The sequence below is a fragment of the Ctenopharyngodon idella genome, chromosome 9 (genome assembly GCF_019924925.1).
Source record: "Ctenopharyngodon idella isolate HZGC_01 chromosome 9, HZGC01, whole genome shotgun sequence".
NCBI classification, from domain to species: Eukaryota; Metazoa; Chordata; class Actinopteri; order Cypriniformes; family Xenocyprididae; genus Ctenopharyngodon; species Ctenopharyngodon idella.
Genome location: NC_067228.1, coordinates 33,949,743 through 33,969,811, shown reverse-complemented (window position 1 = coordinate 33,969,811; position 20,069 = coordinate 33,949,743). Strand labels below are relative to the sequence as shown.

At 39.2% G+C, this 20,069-nt stretch overlaps 1 protein-coding gene across 8 annotated transcripts in view; it reads right to left on the bottom strand.

The window, feature by feature from the left end:
• Window positions 1–20,069, bottom strand: part of osbpl6 (oxysterol binding protein-like 6) — a 70,977-nt gene that overhangs the window by 11,648 nt on the left and 39,260 nt on the right. For 7 of the 8 annotated variants that reach the window (XM_051906684.1, XM_051906686.1, XM_051906690.1 and 4 more), the window contains 9 exons: window positions 17,448–17,616; window positions 16,779–16,909; window positions 15,927–16,034; window positions 12,428–12,565; window positions 11,273–11,360; window positions 10,580–10,833; window positions 5,133–5,270; window positions 593–656; window positions 436–514 (listed from right to left, as the gene is read on the bottom strand). In XM_051906684.1, coding sequence (XP_051762644.1) covers window positions 436–514; window positions 593–656; window positions 5,133–5,270; window positions 10,580–10,833; window positions 11,273–11,360; window positions 12,428–12,565; window positions 15,927–16,034; window positions 16,779–16,909; window positions 17,448–17,616 — 1,169 coding nt within the window. The remainder of the gene's footprint in view (window positions 1–435; window positions 515–592; window positions 657–5,132; window positions 5,271–10,579; window positions 10,834–11,272; window positions 11,361–12,427; window positions 12,566–15,926; window positions 16,035–16,778; window positions 16,910–17,447; window positions 17,617–20,069) is intronic. The other variant, XM_051906689.1, reaches the window with a different exon arrangement.

Sequence of the window (20,069 nt, the reverse complement as noted above, 5' to 3'; positions counted from 1 at the left end):
TTAATCCGTCTCTTTTGTCCACTTTCAACCACTTCTGTCCTGATTTCTTCGAGGGGAGGGTCTATAGGCTGGTAAATGTATGGGGTTTTTTCAAATCTTTTGATCTAATGGACAAAATAAGCTTGAGCAATTTACATATGAACGCCGGACGCCAGACACCAGACGACGGAAAAACACACAGAAAACAGCAGGAATGATGGGAGAAAATTGGGCTTGGTACGTTTTTCATCTTCAAACCAAACTTGGGTCTTCAGCTGATGAAGTTTAAATCCCGTCTGGCTAGTGCGCGTCCCATATTGTTTGTTTGCTCAGTTGGCGGAGAGTAGGCGATCTTTTGTGGCTGTTCGAACACATTCGACCTCTGGAAGTGGTCGAAAGTGGACAAGCTCAAAGCGCTTTACACCCATTTACACCTTTATTTAGCGTCGTCTGTACCTGGGCAGCATGACATTCACTGTTCCGATGGGAAGAATCTCCATGGACTTCCCCCAAAACTTATTCTTCCATCTGACGTCTGAAGCACAAACACATACACTTTATTTGATAATAAAAGGCTTTGAGAGCAAAACCATAGGAGTTGTATCAGTCTTACCCTGCCAGAAGGTGAAGTTCTGTGACTCACAGTGACAGGCTGAGATGGGCGGATGGTGGCTCACCTGAACACAGATGGAAAAATATAATCACTCGCTCAAGTTTATTAATGAAGCACAGGAATTAGCATAATTTAATTCAGAGAAATTAATAATAACTAGATCTGCACTTCCTGCAAGAAATACCAGAGCTTGTAATCAGCAAACGATCAGTGTTCAAGTTTTAGGTAAAACTACATTTTTATAATTTCAAACAGTGGGTATACTTTTTACGCGTACGCTAGTGTACACACACAGTCGAACACACAGCCTTGGAAAGTATACTTCATTTGACTCGTACGCATACACAGCCATTCGACGCATGCTCAGTTTTGAGCAATCTCTCGCCATGAGTTACAACCCATGTAAACATCTTTGTATTCTTTCATGCTAGAGTTGTACAAATGAGGGTAATTTCTAACTTCTTCACACAATCTCTCGTCTATGTAGGCCTCCATTTTCGCTGTAGCTTGATGGCGTTCCAGACTGTTCTGTTTATGCAGTTTTTCTTTGACTTCCTTGTGAATCGACGCCCCCAGTGCAAGGTTGCCACCTTGTGGATAAACTAAATAACAAAATCTGGTGGTGCGCCTACAGTACTCTTCTGATGATGAAATTCGCGTCATGCACACTGTATGCTGACCCTCGTGAACGCTTAAAAAGTCAAGTATACTTTGGGCTTTAGTTGTATTTTTTCAGTGGTTGCCAGGGTATTGCTATGCAGTTGCTAAGGTGGTTTTTAGTTGCTAGGTAGTTGCTTACTGGTCTAAAGATGCGGTCAAATTAGCGAAATTTTACAAGCAAATGTGCATTGTCTATTGTCAGTAGTGTAGTGATGTATGAAACACAGCTCACACAGATGTCACTTTCAAACCCAGCAGCTTTCTGCTGGTCAAGACTGTAAATTCGTGTGACCAATGTGTGGAAATATGTGAAATTCCTGATCGTGTGGATTCCTACTGAAATGACTGGATTTCACTTGCAATATGACTGCACCTTAAGTCTATGGAGATCAAAATGAGTTAAGCCCAAAGTAAGGCCAAAGTTTTTTTACGCATATGCTAGGGTATACGTACAGTGCAAGTGAGATACATTTCATCATCAGCACTGTATACACATACTGTATGCACAAAGCCAGATTTTTCTAATTGCACATACTCTGTACGCAAATGCGCCTTGAAGTTTTTCTGCACTAATTAGTTTTTCCATAAAGTGCTGACAGATGTTTCACAGTCGAAAAAGAACTCTCGAAAATAACAACCCGAGACCGCAACAACAGACGGCCGAGTTGACGAGCGCTTGTGTGAGGGGATTAAGAGATGCACTGTAGCTTAAACAAGTACAAATTTTTCATGTCATAACTTCTGCAGAGAAATAGCGCAGGCACTGGATGAGGATGAAACTTTCTAGTGCGCATGTATCGAGCGGCTGTGTTCGTGCATGCTATCAAATGAAGTATACTTTGAATGGCTGTGCACGTATGCTAACATACATGTGAAAACCCGAAGTAAACTTTGGGCTTAAAGGGGGGGTATAATGCTATTTCATGTATTCTGACTTATTTACACTGTTAAAGAGTTGGATTCTCATGCTAAACATGGCCAAAGTTTCAAAACATGAGTTGGACGTATGACGGAGTATTTCTGTGCCAAAAATTCTCTTCCAAATCCTTACAGGATTCGGGACCTTTTTTTTGAGTATCGGCCTGAGTGATGTCAACAAGGTCGGAATTCATTGTACGGGCACTTCTCCTGGAAGGGTGCACGCGCACACATCGACCAGAGCGAGAGAGCAAGAGCACACCCATCAGCGCACGTTCGGGTTTACAGAAGTCGTCGGCAGCGCTGCACAGGTCACAGGACTTCACGAAATCAACAATGTCACCAAAGAAGTGTGTTTTTCGGTTGTGAGGGAAAGATAACCTTGCTTCCCAAAGAACCCAGCATTAAGTAGAGCTGAGAGTTTTGTTCTCACGCAATACATTGATGCGCTCTCGACACTTGTTATTAAAATAACCATAGAAACTGATAGTTGCAATCACTTTTTTATTGGTTAAAATGAATGGAGAATATCTTGTGTTTTCCGTGGCTGTTCGAGCCCTCGGGATCGGCGCTTATGGTTTCATAAACAAGGCCCAGTTCTACGCTGGATTTACAGATCATTTGAAACTGAAAGATGGAGCGGTCACAGCGATAATGATCCCGGTCATGAGTCGGAACTGCAGGTGGTGAGTAAAACTGCTTCAAATGTCTGTTTTGTTGGCAATAGGCGCCTAAGTGCACAACAACACAAACGTAGTGAATTCATAAATTCATTATTCATCATTCACTATACGCTATATTCATTATAGTGATTCAAAGGTTATCCAGGGATAATGCGATGGTGTATTGTGTGCGTTTAAATACATCTGTTTAGCTGACCATTGATAGCTTGCAGCCGATCTCTGCACAAAAGCTGCGCGTGTTCGTGACAGCTCGTCACTCTTTAGCTCCGCTCACACGGCACGCCTTCAGGCGCTCGGCTGTTTTCAGAAATACTCGGTACAGCGTATGTATCTTTTATAAATATGATAAAACTAAAGACTTTTTGGAGATATGAAGGATGCACTACTACTCTATAGGTACTCAAGACTAACATGGCAGAAACTGTGTGTGATACCCCCCCTTTAAGGCCCTGATTTACTTCAAGTGAAAACAAAGAACAAATGTAATGTAACTTCAAACTAAATCAGGCCAAAATGAAGTTCATCTCAGGAAAGCAAAACTTTCCAGAAAAGTTCGCTTCAACTGGTAAACACCTTTGAGCTACCATTGGTTCATGGCGATTACGTAATGGGTAGGTGTGGCTATAAGGCTCCGCCTTCTTTGACTTGGAAATCTTCTCCGGTTCTTTTCTTCTGTTCAGTCCGTTGAGTTTTGTTATTGAGAGGAAAGAGTGCAGCACATATTAACATATATCGCTGCAAAGGTATTTTGAACGTCTATTTACACCTAAGCCAGTATATCGGGGCCTTTAGCGTCCGCGTCAAAACTGATGTATACTTTGGGTTTTCCATGCGACTACTCATGAGATCTCAAAAGTGTCTCAGACTGTGCTCAGATTTGCCAAAGCCTGTAATCAAAAGGCAAAGATTTCAAGAATATTCCCTATCAAATTCTCAAAGATTGAATGATCTGAGCTGCTCTTGCATTCTTTTTGTGGCTCTATATTCTTTATACATATTTCTAATTTGCTTCTTTATTTAAAAATTGTTGTTTCAAAGGCACAATATGTAAATTTTCGCCGCTAGATGTACCGTATTCAAAACAAAGGCGTAGATTGATGATGCCGAGATTGAGCGTGGAATCATGGGAGATGTCGTCTTCACCTCACAGCCAGTGGAAAAGAATCGGGACGGGACTCGGGCAGAAATCATGTTCATGGATGAGATTATTAATGTTACTGTTGTATGAAGCAGAGCAGGACCGAGTGATTGTTAATGAGAGACGAGCGCAACACACGGCTCGAGAGCAGCAGAACTTTTATTATGCCGCAGTCGCCGCTTCCGCTTCTTCCGGTCAAGCGTATGAGGGGTAACACTGCGCTGTTTATCATATTAGATACATTTGAGTGTGTTGAAAATGATGTTATAACGTTACTCTGTGCGTTCACTTGGCAGATGCTGTGGGACACTTGTTGCACACTGCAGTAATCTAGATCGATTTTAGAATATCATATTAAATGCTGGGTGGCTTGTGTTGATAAATGGCATGAAATTCATTTTAAAACATATTGTATGATGGAGAAAATTCTGTATTACTGTTACTAAAAATAAAGCTGCATCTGATTATGCTATGTTAGCTACTTCACAAAATAATATTGTCTCTATAACATGATTATTTTTTGGTCGATGAATGTATCCAAACAGTTGCTCAAAGAATTAGCTGATACTTAAATGGAACATCAATTCATTCATCAAAAAAACTCAATTAAAATTTTTGTGGCCACCCATAAAAAAAGTGGCCACAAAATGTTCCTCTGGTATAGATGCTTTCCTTAGTAAAAGCCAGTAGTAGAGTTAAATGTAATTATTCAGCTGATTCAGTCTGAAAACAACAATGGTCTGAATGGTAAAATGAAGGGCTGCAGTGGTATCTCTTTCATATCAACAGACTCCAGTGGAGGGAGACACATGTCGGTCAGTTTATATCAGTGTGTGTGTGTGTATGTGAGATAAAACTAGAAGAATTACACTACTATGAGCCTGTGAAAGGGTTTCCTCTATGAACACACTATTATGTCACACGCAGGCAGTGTAAAAGTTCAGTGCTGACAAAGACTCTTTTCAAGTCACACAGGAAGAACCTTCACCAGAGGACTATTGATGGCCTTGCTATCAGCAAACACACACACACACACACACAGTGAAAGTGGTGCAGTGATATAGTGAAGGACAGGAACTCACCTGGAACAGGTACTGCAGCTAGGGTGTGTGTGTGTGATAAAATAACTTGTAATTTGTACCTGTTCAGAAAAGAAGCAGAATCCTTTGTCTTCACGGATACATTCATATGTTTCTCCTAGAAGAGGGTTAAAGGGTTTACTGCCTGCTCTATAATAGGTGGAGGAGTATCCTGAAACTGCAAACGCTGCAACGATCGCCTGCACACAAACAAAGCAACCTGTCAATACACTCATTACTACTGAAACCATGGAGTCCAGATAGACTGTGTGCTCTTTATACAGACCAAGCAGTGCCTACAGAAACAAGATAATCAAATAAATGTGCCTTAAGAGATCATTACATCCACACAAACATACAGTCTGCATGGTTTTGGGTCATACTGAAGGGGTTAATATCACAAAATCTGTCAAGAATGTATCAGGTCATGTTCTCCAAATGAGAATAAAAATAATAAAATAAGAAATAAGGGGAAAAAACACAAATCAAATAATTTTCTAAGGACCTTTTTTGTGCATTGAAAAATCATAAATAATAACATTAATAATAATTATTACTATGTAATAGTTAAATAATACTTTACAATTTAATAAATCATATTTAAATGGCAAAATGCTTAAATATTATTATAGGGTTATTCCGTGTCAACTCAACCAGAGGCCCCCGGCTCAAATTTTTGATTTTGTTAATATTTTTTCTGTTTAAAATATCATTTCTTATTTTTATTCTTCTTATGATTTGGGGGTGAAACATTACCTGACATTCGTTCTTGACAGGTTTCATGAGATTGGCTCAGTAAATGTGCAGTAGTCAGCCGCCTACACTGCAGGATCAGTACTACGGTATCAGTGCCGCTGCAGCGAGGAGAATGTGTCAGAGTATGCGTCACTATGTGTGGACACTAAAACTAGGCTACATTTAAAGGACTTAATGAGGCCAGAGGTAAATTCCCACTTCCCTCTCCACAAGGGACATGTGTTCCTGCTTCAGGCCCTGTTCGCCCTTCCACAAGCCACTTCACACCTCCTGTTATATCGCTATGTATGTAGGTGAGTGTATGTGGGCATGTTTCTGTGCGAGTCTCTCCTCGGACACTCTGGACTACCTTTCCCTGCTGGAAAATCTGTAGCTGATTTTACTTGGCTGGTTATTTATGTTATTATCAGTTTCAAGTTAATAGTCTGGTGTTGATGGTTGATCAACTGGACTACTGACTGGTGAACCTGATGTTGACCTGGTAGACCATTGTGGTCAAGCTGGTTACAGTGGACAGATTACCTTCGACAAGCAACTGGTCACAAGTGCTTGTTCGTGACACTGAAGATTCATCAGCTCTCCTAAAGCAATAGCTCACTTTCTGTCATCATTTACTCGCCCTCATGTCATTCCACGTTCATCTTCAAAACACAAATGAAGGTGTTTTGGTAACACTACCAACAATAAGATTCCATTTGTTAACATTATTCAGCTACATTAGTAAATACGTATGAACTAATGAAAAATACTTCTAAAGCATTTATTATTCTTAGTGAATGTCAATTTAAACATTTACTAATACATTATTAAAGTCAAAAGATGAGTTAACATGAACTAACAATGAACATTCATATTTTTATTAACTAATGTTAAAAAACTTATTGTTCATTGTTAGTTAATGCATTAAGTAATGTTAATTAATGGGACCTTATTGTAAAGTGTTACTGATATTTTGGTAACACTTTATAATAAGCATACATTAATAAAGTACTTACAAATCATTTGCAAACTACTAGTTTATAGTTAATTCATAGTTAATATATTGCAGATTCTCCAGTGTTAATATATTAATAGGCTATATATAAATAGTGAGTTCTTCATTAACTGTCACTGTAATTAACAGGAATTATTGTTTAATTAGCTCATATGTAAACATTAAGATTATGTTTTTTATGCTTTGTTAACACACACACACACACACACATATATATACAGTGGGTAGGGAAAGTATTCAGACCCCCTTAAATGTTTCACTCTTTGTTATATTGCAGCCATTTGCTAAAATCATTTAAGTTCATTTTTTTTCCTCATTAATGTACACACAGCACCCCATATTGACAGAAAAACACAGAATTGTCGACATTTTTGCAGATTTATTAAAAAAGAAAAACTGAATGGTCCTAAGTATTCAGACCCTTTGCTCAGTATTTAGTAGAAGCACCCTTTTGATCTAATACAGCCATGAGTCTTTTTGGGAAAGATGCAACAAGTTTTTCACACCTGGATTTGGGGATCCTCTGCCATTCCTCCTTGCAGATCCTCTCCAGTTCTGTCAGGTTGGATGGTAAACGTTGGTGGACAGCCATTTTTAGGTCTCTCCAGAGATGCTCAATTGGGTTTAAGTCAGGGCTCTGGCTGGGCCATTCAAGAACAGTCACGGAGTTGTTGTGAAGCCACTCCTTCGTTATTTTAGCTGTGTGCTTAGGGTCATTGTCTTGTTGGAAGGTAAACCTTCGGCCCAGTCTGAGGTCCTGAGCACTCTGGAGAAGGTTTTCGTCCAGGATATCCCTGTACTCGGCCACATTCATCTTTCCCTCGATTGCAACCAGTCGTCCTGTCCCTGCAGCTGAAAAACACCCCCACAGCATGATGCTGCCACCACCATGCTTCACTGTTGGGACTGTATTGGACAGGTGATGAGCAGTGCCTGGTTTTCTCCATACATACCGCTTAGAATTAAGGCCAAAAAGTTCTATCTTGGTCTCATCAGACCAGAGAATCTTATTTCTCACCATCTTAGCAAACTCCATGCAGGCTTTCGTGTGTCTTGCACTGAGGAGAGGCTTCCGTCGGGCCACTCTGCCATAAAGCCCCAACTGGTGGAGGGCTGCAGTGATGGTTGACTTTCTACAACTTTCTCCCATCTCCCGACTGCATCTCTGGAGCTCAGCCACAGTGATCTTTGGGTTCTTCTTCACCTCTCTCACCAAGGCTCTTCTCCCCCGATAGCTCAGTTTGGCTGGACGGCCAGCTCTAGGAAGGGTTCTGGTCGTCCCAAACGTCTTCCATTTAAGAATTATGGAGGCCACTGTGCTCTTAGGAACCTTAAGTGCAGCAGAAATTTTTTTGTAACCTTGGCCAGATCTGTGCCTTGCCACAATTCTGTCTCTGAGCTCTTCAGGCAGTTCCTTTGACCTCATGATTCTCATTTGCTCTGACATGCACTGTGAGCTGTAAGGTCTTATATAGACAGGTGTGTGGCTTTCCTAATCAAGTCCAGTCAGTATAATCAAACACAGCTGGACTCAAATGAAGGTGTAGAACCATCTCAAGGATGATCAGAAGAAATGGACAACACCTGAGTTAAATATATGAGTGTCACAGCAAAGGGTCTGAATACTTAGGACCATGTGATATTTCAGTTTTTCTTTTTTAATAAATCTGCAAAAATGTCAACAATTCTGTGTTTTTCTGTCAATATGGGGTGCTCTGTGTACATTAATAAGGAAAAAAAATTAACTTAAATAATTTTAGCAAATGGCTGCAATATAACAAAGAGTGAAAAATTTAAGGGGGTCTGAATACTTTCCGTACCCACTGTATATATATATATATATATATATATACACATATGAATGCAATTAATGTCTAATAAAGTTTGGTTTAAAGGAGACCTATTATGCAAAATTCACTTTTGCATGGTGTTTGGCTATAGATGTGTGTTGGTCAATGATAAAATGCAACCACTCCTTTTTTTTTAATCCCCATAAATCATAAGCAGTGTCTCTGAACAAGTCGTTTCCAGATCTCTGGCAGTGTGACGTAACATTAGCCACAGGCCCCGCCCACGAATGTTGACAGACACTGCTGTTTTAACATAGAACCGCCCTGAGTGAGTTCACAGCGAGTTGTACAGTCCGCCATTGCTGCACTGACGAGAACATCTCCCAAGATTTTCAGGTGTTCTGTAGCTGGATGGATTAATCCAAATCTGAGCCGCTGAAGACGAGGTAGATCAATTTTGTTTTCGAAGAAAATGCTCCCTCAGCTCTACCGAAATTCGTTTATGTCTGCGCGAATCATTTCACACCGGACTGCTTTGTGAACGAATGTCAATACAAAACAGAGGTTGTGCTAAAAAGCTGTTACTCAAGGATAGATCAGTACAAACTGTTCGTGATCCAGCTTACAGTCTTCAGAGAGATACTGGATACGGCAGTAATGAAGGTGAGAGCACTTTATTACAGTTCAATTATTTGTTTACTGTTAGTTGTAACGAGTGTTTCTGTGTAATTCGCTGTGTATGTTGATGATAATGCAAGGGAGAGAGAGAGAGTTTATGGATAATATTTTAATGCACACTTGCACTGTTTTATTAAGATCTTACAGTGATTTTCTAGAGTGAAAACAGACGCTTCATATTTTGTGTGAAGTACAATAAACGTTATAAAGCTCATCGGTAAACTGGCTTGTACTAATATAGTGGATAAAAACAATAAGTTATAACCGTAATTAAACTAAACTATACCTGTTCTCTCTCCATCTCCATGCAACATATATTCGCAGTTTCTGACATTATAGTGCGTCCTGACTGACTCCTGACACCGGAGAATGAGCTCTTGAAGCTCCGCCCTCTTAGGCCGAGCGCAGCAGCTCATTTGCATTTAAAGGGCACACACTGAAACGGCACGTTTTTGCTCAACCTCAAAAAGGGGCAAATTTAACATGCTATAATAAATGATCTGTGGGGTATTTTTGAACTAAAACTTCACATACACACTCTGGGGACATCAGAGACTTATTTTACATCTTGTAAAAGGGGGCATAATAGGTCCCCTTTAAAGCGCTTAATTATTGACATTTTCCCATTTTCCATGACCTAATCTAAAGTGAGAACTATTTACTCATAATAGCCAATAAACAATTCCTTTACATAAGAGCTAATTAAACAATAATAATTTGGTTAATTACAGTGACAATAAATGAAGAACTCACTATTTGTATATATCCTATTAATATATTAGGAATGTAGAAACTACAATATATTAACTATGAATCAACTATAAACTAAATGTTTGTTCATGATTTGTAAGTACTTTATTACTGTATACATATTATAAAGTGCTACCGATATTTTTAATGAAACCTGAGAGATTTCTGTCCTTCCACTGAATCTCTATGTAACCAAAACTTTGCATCAAAATGTTTATAAAGATAATTGTACAAGTAATCCACATGGATGGGATTCGTTCTCGTGCCTAAAGCAAGTACGGTTGAGCTTCTGTTTACCATATAAAATGTGCACTATGTGTGTTGATCAATGTGAATAAAAGCCTAAATTAAATCTGTTCTTCATATAAAGTGTCTCTTCAGAAGACTTGTATTAAACCGCTCGATTCATATGGATTACAATGTCTTCATGTACTTTATGAAGGATCAAAGAAGATGAACGGGGTTAGGAATGACAAAGTGAGCAGTTGATGACAGAATTTTTATTTTAGGGTGAACTATCCCTTTAAGAGCTGGAGCGTACCATGCGTTCATAGGGGTCGTCAGTTTGGGCTGCTTTATCCAGCAGCTCTGTGTACTCCAGCTCCTCACACATGTGCTGCAGTGTGTTCAGGGGCTCGTTCAGCTCCACTGGCATGGACACCTTCGACAGGTCTTTCCCGATGTTGTTCTTCAGGATGTTCCACAGGTTAATGTTGGATGTGTCAGGAGCGGGAGCAGGGAGACACGTACGTCTGCCGTTACGGAACGCACCACTGGACAGATCACCATTAGGCACTGAGGGAGAAACACAAGGTTACTCATGGGATGCCAGTGCTGGATGATATACTGATAATCATAAACTAAAAGCATAAAAAACATTTTTTGTTACTGAAACTAAAATAACCATTAACTTTCTTTAAAATAATGTAAAATGAAAACACAATACAATACAAAAAGTTTGATTTTTCATTCGGTTTTGGGGTGAAATATGATCTCAGCGTGCTCTTGACATGCTCTGTGATATTAACCACTTTAGATTTTATATTTTTATATTCACATTACAATATTAACAAATTTACATTAAAACATGTAGATAATATATTTGAGAGAGCATTTGTCTTTCAGTTCATGTGGGTGGATGTGTGTTTGTGTGTGTGTAAAGGTCATGTGTCCCATCAGGACGCGTCCTTCTCTAATGAACAGAACAAAGCGAGGAGGAGGGAGACGATCTTACTCTGTCTGGAAACGTTATCTGTGACGCTGGCGTTGTCCTCTGAAATGTTATCACTCACATCGCTGACGTAAGACTCATCATCAGAGGCCTGAGAGAGAGAGAGAGAGAGAGAGAGAGAGAGAGAGAGAGAGAGAGAGAGACGGGAGGTGATGTTACTCACTGTCTTTCATTTTGCGCAGTGCTGGCTAACTGTAAAATGTGTGTTTGTGTCTGTAATGACCTACTGCAGTGCGGCGTGCAAATATACAAATAAACACTTCAATAGACAGATAACGCTCACACACATGACACAGATGATAAATCCCAAACATTAATGATAAATGCAATGATTCAACCAAGTTTGGACACATCCAGTCATTCTTATATAATAATAAAGATATTATTATTATTATTATTATTATTAAGTCTTCAAAGTAATACTTGTATTCAGCAAGGATTCATTAAGTTGATCAAAAATGACAGTAAAGATTTATAATGTTACAAAGAATTTCAAATAAATTCTGTTCATGAAAAAATATATCAGTTTCCGTAGAAATATGAAGCAGCACAACTGTTTTCAACACTGATAATAATCATAAATGTTTCTGGAGCATCAAATCATCATATTAGAATGATTTCTGAAGGATCATGTGACACTGAAGACTGGAGTAATGATGCTGAAAATTCAGCTTTGATCACAGGAATAAATTACAGTTTACTATATATATTCACATAGAAAACAGTTATTTTAAATTGTAATAATATTTCACAATTTTTACTGTATTTTTGCTTAAATAAATGCAGCCTTGGTGAGCAGAAGAGACTTTCAAAAACATTAAAAATTGATCGACCCCAAACTTTGGAACAGTAGTAATGTATACGAGTGCAAATAAGTTGCATTGGTTTCACTTTATTTTACAATATGTGTACTTTCAGTGTACTTACCTATTAAAATACTGAGTAACACAAGGTAACTTACATGGGTTAAGGTTAGGTTCATGTGTAGGTTCAGGGTTAGTACCTAGTTATTACCAAGTATTATAATTTGTAATAAGCACCCATACATGGGAAACGGGACTGTAAAATAAAGTGCTACCATTGCATTGTATTTCACCTTTTGCACTCAGCAGCAGCATGCAATTGATGTCTTTGACATGAACACACACACACACACACCTCGTTCTCTGATGAACTGGCGGACAGAAGCACCTCTTGAGCGTCGAAGAACTCAGACACTGACTCTGACATGGAGAGTCTGCTCTCATTGGACACCTGCTGAGAGAGAGGGATGCCCACGCAGAGCGGCTCACCTGCCTACAAAACACACACAAAAACATACAGTTAAAGGATTGTCTGCTTTTATTTCTTATTCTCCACCGTTCATTCAAAACTGTGATCTCAGCAACAGTGAGGAGTGTAATGAAAATGGGGAAAGATCTCTATTACCAACATTTTAGTCACATTTCTGTATAATCACTATGCATACAGGCTGCATTGGTCACAGAAACTACAAAATTATTATGCATCATAGTGGTTTACAACATCAGGAATGATCACAGAATCAACCTGCTTCACAGAGCTGAAATTTATCACAGACAGCCACTTGTATTCAAGACCAGTGCACAAAGACTTACAACCTGATGCAAGGAACACAAAAGCCTGAAGGATTTAAGTCTTGTGGAAAGTGAAAATCTTGAAACACAATGTCTGTTGCCAATAGTTAAACACATGGTTGATCAGTACGGGAAGCATCTCGTGGGACTCATTAGGTCCAATGATTGCTCTGTTTGGTTGTATTGCAGCCAAAGTGTATGAGGCCAGAGTACAGAGTGTCACTTTCCATCTGATTCATCCTTTAATCACCCAAACAAGAGCAAATGTGACATTTCAAGCTTAAACAGTGACTCTGTGTTCAGAAAAACAAGAGTACCTTTTTAACCCTATAATTAAAGTCCCCCTGTAGCCAATAATTTTATCCCTTAAAACTCATCTTTGATCACCAAAATTACATATTTAAATCTTTTTTTCTTTTTTTTTTTTTGCCTTAAAATAGCTTAAATGTAACTCTACACCCTTGCTTCATTTAGTATAGGCGGATCCATGAGTATGCGAAATAGTCCCCGCCTCCACTCACTCACACCAGCTCGGACTACCTGAACTATTGGGCTCCACTCGGTCAACTTTACTGTAGTAAACGCTACACAATGGCAAATGGAAATATTGGTTTAATTTAGCCACATACACTATATTGCCAAAAGTATTGGGACACCCCTCCAAATCATTGAATTCAGGTGTTCCAATCACTTCCATGGCCATAGGTGTATAAAATCAAGCACCTAGGCATGCAGACTGCTTCTACAAACATTTGTGAAAGAATGGGTCACTCTCAGGACCTCAGTGAATTCAAGCGTGGTACCGTGATAGGTTGCCACCTGTGCAATAAGTCCATTCGTGAAATTTCCTCACTACTAAATATTCCACAGTCAACTGTTAGTGGTATCATAACAAAGTGGAAGCAATTGGGAACAACAGCAACTCAGCCACGAAGTGGTAGGCCACGTAAAATCACAGAGTGGGGTCAGCGCATGCTGAGGCGCACAGTACGCAGTTGGGTTTGGCGGTTGCCAGGAGAACGGTACTTGCCTGACTGCATGTGCCAAGTGTAAAGTTTAATGGAGGGGGGATTATGGTGTGGGGTTGTTTTTCAGGGGTTGGGCTTGGCCCCTTAGTTCCAGTGAAAGGAACTCTTAATGCTTCAGCATACCAAGACATTTTGGACAATTTCATGCTCCCAACTTTGTGGGAACAGTTTGGGGATGGCCCCTTCCTGTTCCAACATGACTGTGCACCAGTGCACAAAGCAAAGTCCATAAAGACATGGATGAGTGAGTTTGGTGTGGAGGAACTTGACTGGCCTGAACAGAGTCCTGACCTCAACCCGATAGACACCTTTGGGATGAATTAGAGCGGAGACTGTGAGCCAGGCCTTCTCGTCCAACATCACTGCCTGACCTCACAAATGCGCTTCTAGAAGAATGGTCAAAAATTCCCATAAACACACTCCTAAACCTTGTGGAAAGCCTTCCCAGAAGAGTTGAAGCTGTTAAAGCTGCAAAGGGTGGGCCAACTCCATATAAAACCCTACGGATTAAGAATGGGATGTCATTAAAGTTCATGTGCACGTAAAGGCAGGCGTCCCAAAACTTAAGTGTATGTTTGAACAAGAAACTGATTCAGAAAAAGAGGAAGAGTGAATTATACAGACTCGTCTACAAGTCCATGTATCAGAATGATAATGTGTTTTATGTATCGTTCTCTACAATGTCAGACACATAACGGTAATTATTATGATTAGCCTTTGACTTTACTGCGTTATCAAACAGCTAATAATGGGTTGCTAATATTCATCTCTTCATCTCAAAGTCAGACAACTGCCTTCTGAAAATCAGCATCCTTAGAAACGCTTTGAATATCATAGAAAGTCAGTGGAGAAAGGCATATAGTTCATCATAACATCGTAATATACATTATATGAAGAGTTCATTTGCAAAAACAGATAACTTTGTTTCTGTTAAATCTCATAAATCATGTTTTTTTTTTTATTGTGCATTCCAAGTAATATCAATCAAACTGCAGTTGGGTTATTTTGATTAAGTAATCATAACTAAAAAAAAAAAAAAAATACATGTAACTTACAAATTAAACTTCATTGAAAGTATGCTTTTTTTATATTAAAAGTTTGTTTTTAAGTAAAAGCAGATAACTCCAACAGTCATTTTTTGGCAAAAGCAGATAATTCCACATTTCATGTTTCAGAGTTAAACAAAAATTCAAAAATTATAAATCCTCCTCGATCATTTTTAATCAGCTTTGACGAAACTCCCCTCAGCTAGCATGTCTTTTCGAAGTGACTAGCAGCCTTGTAACCTGACCTGAATACTGCGCGCTGATTCGCTAAAACGGACTTATCGGGTTGTGTTCACAAACAGCAAGGGTGCTTGTCGGTTTCTGATGTAAAACGTGAACTCGCGATGCCTTGACAGTGGACAATACTGCTTTTGTGACAAAACGGGTTTAGGGTTCAGAGTGTGCTATATGTGGAGAATAACGCATGGCCATCAGTTCATTTCTTTTAAACTTGACATTTATCGGTTTTTGCAAATGAACTCTTCATATACATAATTCACCTCCTTTATTGCTAAATCTACCCGATTTTTCATATCAACAGAAAAATATACTGGGATAACCCAGCTTCTCTTGAGACCCCCCTGCTTCACAGCAGTTAATGATATGCTAAAGCCCGTTGACGTGATTAATTACTTATAACATATTTGTGACGTAGACAACAGGGCTCATTTCAAACTGTGTTTTTGTGACTGTCTATTTTTCACTGCAGTTTTAAGGAGAAAATATTCGGCAATGGTGTCGACTAATGAATTTGCACATCGTTTTAATTAAAGCATATTAAAAACACCACATAGACATATAAACAACATTAACTTGATTTTCACCACAGGGGGACTTTAACAGTCTTCTCGACCACAAAAATAAAAAGAGTCTATCCTGACCAGCTATTTATCCAACGACCACACAATTTCCAAGTCTCAGAGTTATTCTCATGAAATGCATTTCAGTGTTGTGAACTCGAAGTGGTCAGAGCAGAGGAATATCAGACCTCGTCGGGACTGCTGATGATGTTGACACTGACGACCTGGTCAGACAGAACCGACTCAGAGTGGATCCGGTTCAGACGGGTCTTCAGCTCAGCATTCTGGGACAAGGCCTAAACAACAGAATCATCCAGAACAAATGAGCAGATGAGTCTATGAAGGGTCATAAAAATCTGGATCTAATTAAAACATTTTCTTTAACAAATCTTCTTCTTTTTAGGCTAGAGGATGGAACTGTAAATCCGATTCTAAATGTTCACTACCGTTCAACCGTTTGTGGTCGATAAGACAAAAGAAATCTCTTCTGCTTACCAAAGCTGCATTTATTTAATGAAAAATACAGTAAAAACTGTAATATTGTGAAATATTTTTACAATCTAAAATAACTATTTTCTATGAAAACATATTGCAAAATATATTTTACTCCAGTGATCAAACCATCATTACAATCATTACTCCAGTCTTTAGTGTCACATGATCCTTCAGAAATCATTTTAATATGATGATTTGATGCTCGAAAAGCATTTCTGATTATGTTAAAAACTGTTTCACATCAAAGGACAGACAAACTAACTTTTGTAACACATCTTTACTGTCACTTTTGATCAATTTAGTGCATCCTTGCTGAATAAAAGTATTAATTACTTTTTTAAAAAAGTGGTACTGACCCCAAACTTTTGAACGGTAGTGTAAAAGTCTGTTAAATGGTATGACGTGAAGTTTTACAAAAACATAAAGCAATGATGAAGTCACATGTTGGTGGAAAAATAAATCCTACACAAACAAAAGTCTCAAGTGTTTTTTCTTGCTGTTTTCATTGATTATAACAATAACAATGAGCGGTGGGTGGAGCAGACCTGTGACAGGGAGCGGTGGAGGGTCAAAATCTGATTTGATTGGCCGGTTTGCTCCTGTTCCGTCAATACCTGTTTAATCTTCTCTTTCTCTATGGCCACTGTGTTGAAGGCAGACTTCAGAAGAGAGTGCACTGCAACAAACACACACACAAGTTCATGCTGAGTACTTGCAAACTCCGCCAGGCTTTGTCTCTAGGTCAGAACCTGTGGCCTGGACCTGCAACCCGCTAGTGGACCTTTTGTTTTTCGGTGAGAAACCGAATGCCTGAAGCAGCGTTTCCAACAGAATTCAGTGAATCACCAGAAACAAAAAATATAGTTGGTCCTGACTACATTGTAATCAAAACAATCCTTTTTATGCAATAATTATAATACTGTTTTTCTTTTTTTTTATCTTTAGTTACACTAATTTTGGTCTTACAAACTTAAATATGCATAACAGTAAACAGTTAATGAGGTTACAGATGTAGAAAGTTCATTGCCAATAAATTTAGACTTTTTCAAAATTGACTTTTTGAACAATTCACTAAAAGAACAGACTTATAAGATTCATTCATTCCAGCAAAAAACATAAGACATGTTTCATAATAAGACAAAGACATGTTTTCTTTGCAATACAACGTATATTCAGTGAGTTGCCGTGCAGGAAACACTGGCATAAAGTTTCACCTTTCTGTGCAATGATGCAGAAATCTTCCTGCAGTTTGATGTAGTCACTGGCGCTGTCGATGCTGTCAGTCAGACGTGTGACAGGGGTTTGAAAATCAGCCAACTCCGCACATAGGTTGGGATTAGAGGAGTGGAGACGCACTTGAGACATACTTGCACTCAGGGGAACCTGAAACACACACACAAACTACAGTGAGACAGAAGTGATCCCAGACACAATCTCAGGATAACCAGCAACAGGGGTTTCCGAACACAAGACGGGCAAACAGTCTCCCACTCAGAGCTGAGTGATTCCTTTGACTGATGAAAAACCCAACTGAGGCTGTCTGACATAGTCTAGTGTGGATGAGTATAGTTTAGCTAGATTTCAGTAAAGAGTTCACAGACACAAAAAACACACATGCCAAGCAGAGTAAAGGTCAAAGGTGAAATGAGGTTAGTTCATGCATCAAAACATGATGACATGTGAGCCATCAGCATGCGTTAATGTGTTACCATGAGCTCAAATAATCAAAACAACAACCATAAAGTCACACTAGGTCAACAAATGTGGTAGTTGAAAGTTGGATTGAGTCAGAACAAAACCGCATTATTCAGAGCTGCTGACATCCATTTTATTTTTAAAGCATTGTTTAAAACTTTAGCACACAGTCCGCTCTATTTGGGTCGAATTACTCAACATCTCATTACGGTACATGCAACTGTGTTCATGAAGCCAAACTTGTTAAGTTGTGACGTCATGAATACTGTATCCAGGTCCAAGCCTCTACTCTGTTTTAAGAGAGAATACTATCTCGACAGCTGTTCTTGAGCACTATTAATTTATTGCACAACTTTAAGCTAAGCTTTTAAAAACTCATGGTGTACACTACAGTCTCCGGGCTTACGGTGTCCCAGACACCAATATTTTAGCGATTCAGAAAAGATTAACCACAGTTCGGCCAACTGAGATTTCGGTATGAAGATCAGGATTTTTTGGTAGTACTACAGCACATAGTAAGTGTATATTAGCACAATTTGTTGTTTGCTTTTGGCATCTGACAGAGGTTGGTTTTGGCATCTGATTTGAACCCAGAAACTGTGACGCGTGATGTCAGACTTAAAGGGTAAGTTCACCCAAAAATTTTAATTCTGTCATCATTTACTCACCCCTTATGTTGTTCCAAACCTGCATGAGTTTCTTTCTTCTGCTGAACACAAAAGAAGATATTTCGAAGAATGTTGGTAACCGGACAGTTGATGGTAGCCAATGACTTCCATAGTATTTTTCCCCTACTATGGCTTCCATCAACTGTCTGGTTACCAACATTCTTCAAAATATCTTCTTTTTAGTTCAAAAGAAGAAAGAATTTTCATTTTGGGTGAAGGATCTCTTGAACAATCAGATACTACCACGCATTTAGGTCACTGGTCAGTGCGCTAAGGCAACCCTGGCCCCCCTGGACCCACATCTCTGCACATTCTGTATGGTTATCTAATCAAGCACATCTGAATAAACTCATCAGCTTGCTAGTAGACTCCAAAACCTGAAATGAGTTAGTCAGAAAAGGGAAATCCAAAATGTGTACCATTGGGGGTAATCTAGGACCAGGGTTGGCAACCCCTGCACTCAGAAAGTCCTGCCCCTTCTCTACATGACCTATTGCATAGACTCAGCACTTCATTTTGCATTTTTCCACTTGTGGCATCTACACATATTCTTTGTTTATCAAGCTAGACTTAACCCTCCAGAGAGAGAAAAATATAGAGTTACCATATATTTGGCCGTCAAGCTTGACAACTTTAGGTGAGAAAAATACTTTCTTGTAGCATTTTTTATGGCTTTACTAAGTTCACAAAGTTCTGTGCTACCTCATATACCAGGGGTAGAAAACTCTCTGGCCCTCGAGGTCCAGTGTCCTACAGAGTTTATCTCCAACCCTAATCAAACACACATGAAGAATCTAATCAAGGTCTTCAGGATTACTGGAAAGTTACAGTGAGTTTGATCAGGGTTAGAGGGTGGAGGAATGCTTGCATTGATGTTGGGTCTTCATTCCTTTAGAGGACCAAGAAGCAGGGTCGCTGTCGGGGAGGGGGGAACAACTGAAAACATTGTCCCGGACCCTGGGTCCACTAAGGTCATCTATGGTATAGCCTACTCATTGGTCCCAAGGAACAACGGGCCCACTCACACAAAGTTTCAGTGTGAATCTGAGTGCCAACTCTCTCAAGAAGGAATGAGGCATTTTCCCTGTTCTGGATCTAGATCTCTGAACAAAAAGTTATCTTAGAATTTTAAGACTTAAAGTGTTGATACGGAAAAATCACAAGCATTTGTGTATCAATATTCTGAATCTCTGAATTCTGTGCATAGAGGTGACTGGTTTACCTCTACAGATCTCAAGAATGCATATTTATACATTCTCTTTTGCTTCCAACAGAAAATCTAAGATTTTTAATAATATCAGAGTTCCTAGTCTTTCCATTTAGACTACCTCTGACCCCATGCATCATTACCAAATGTGTATGACCCTTTCACACTGTTTCTTAAGTGCACACTTGCAAGCATTAAGGATGGTTATAAAACTAGAAAAACTTCTCTTGCTCAAAGTAAATTGTGTTCATGGGGCTGCACTTGGA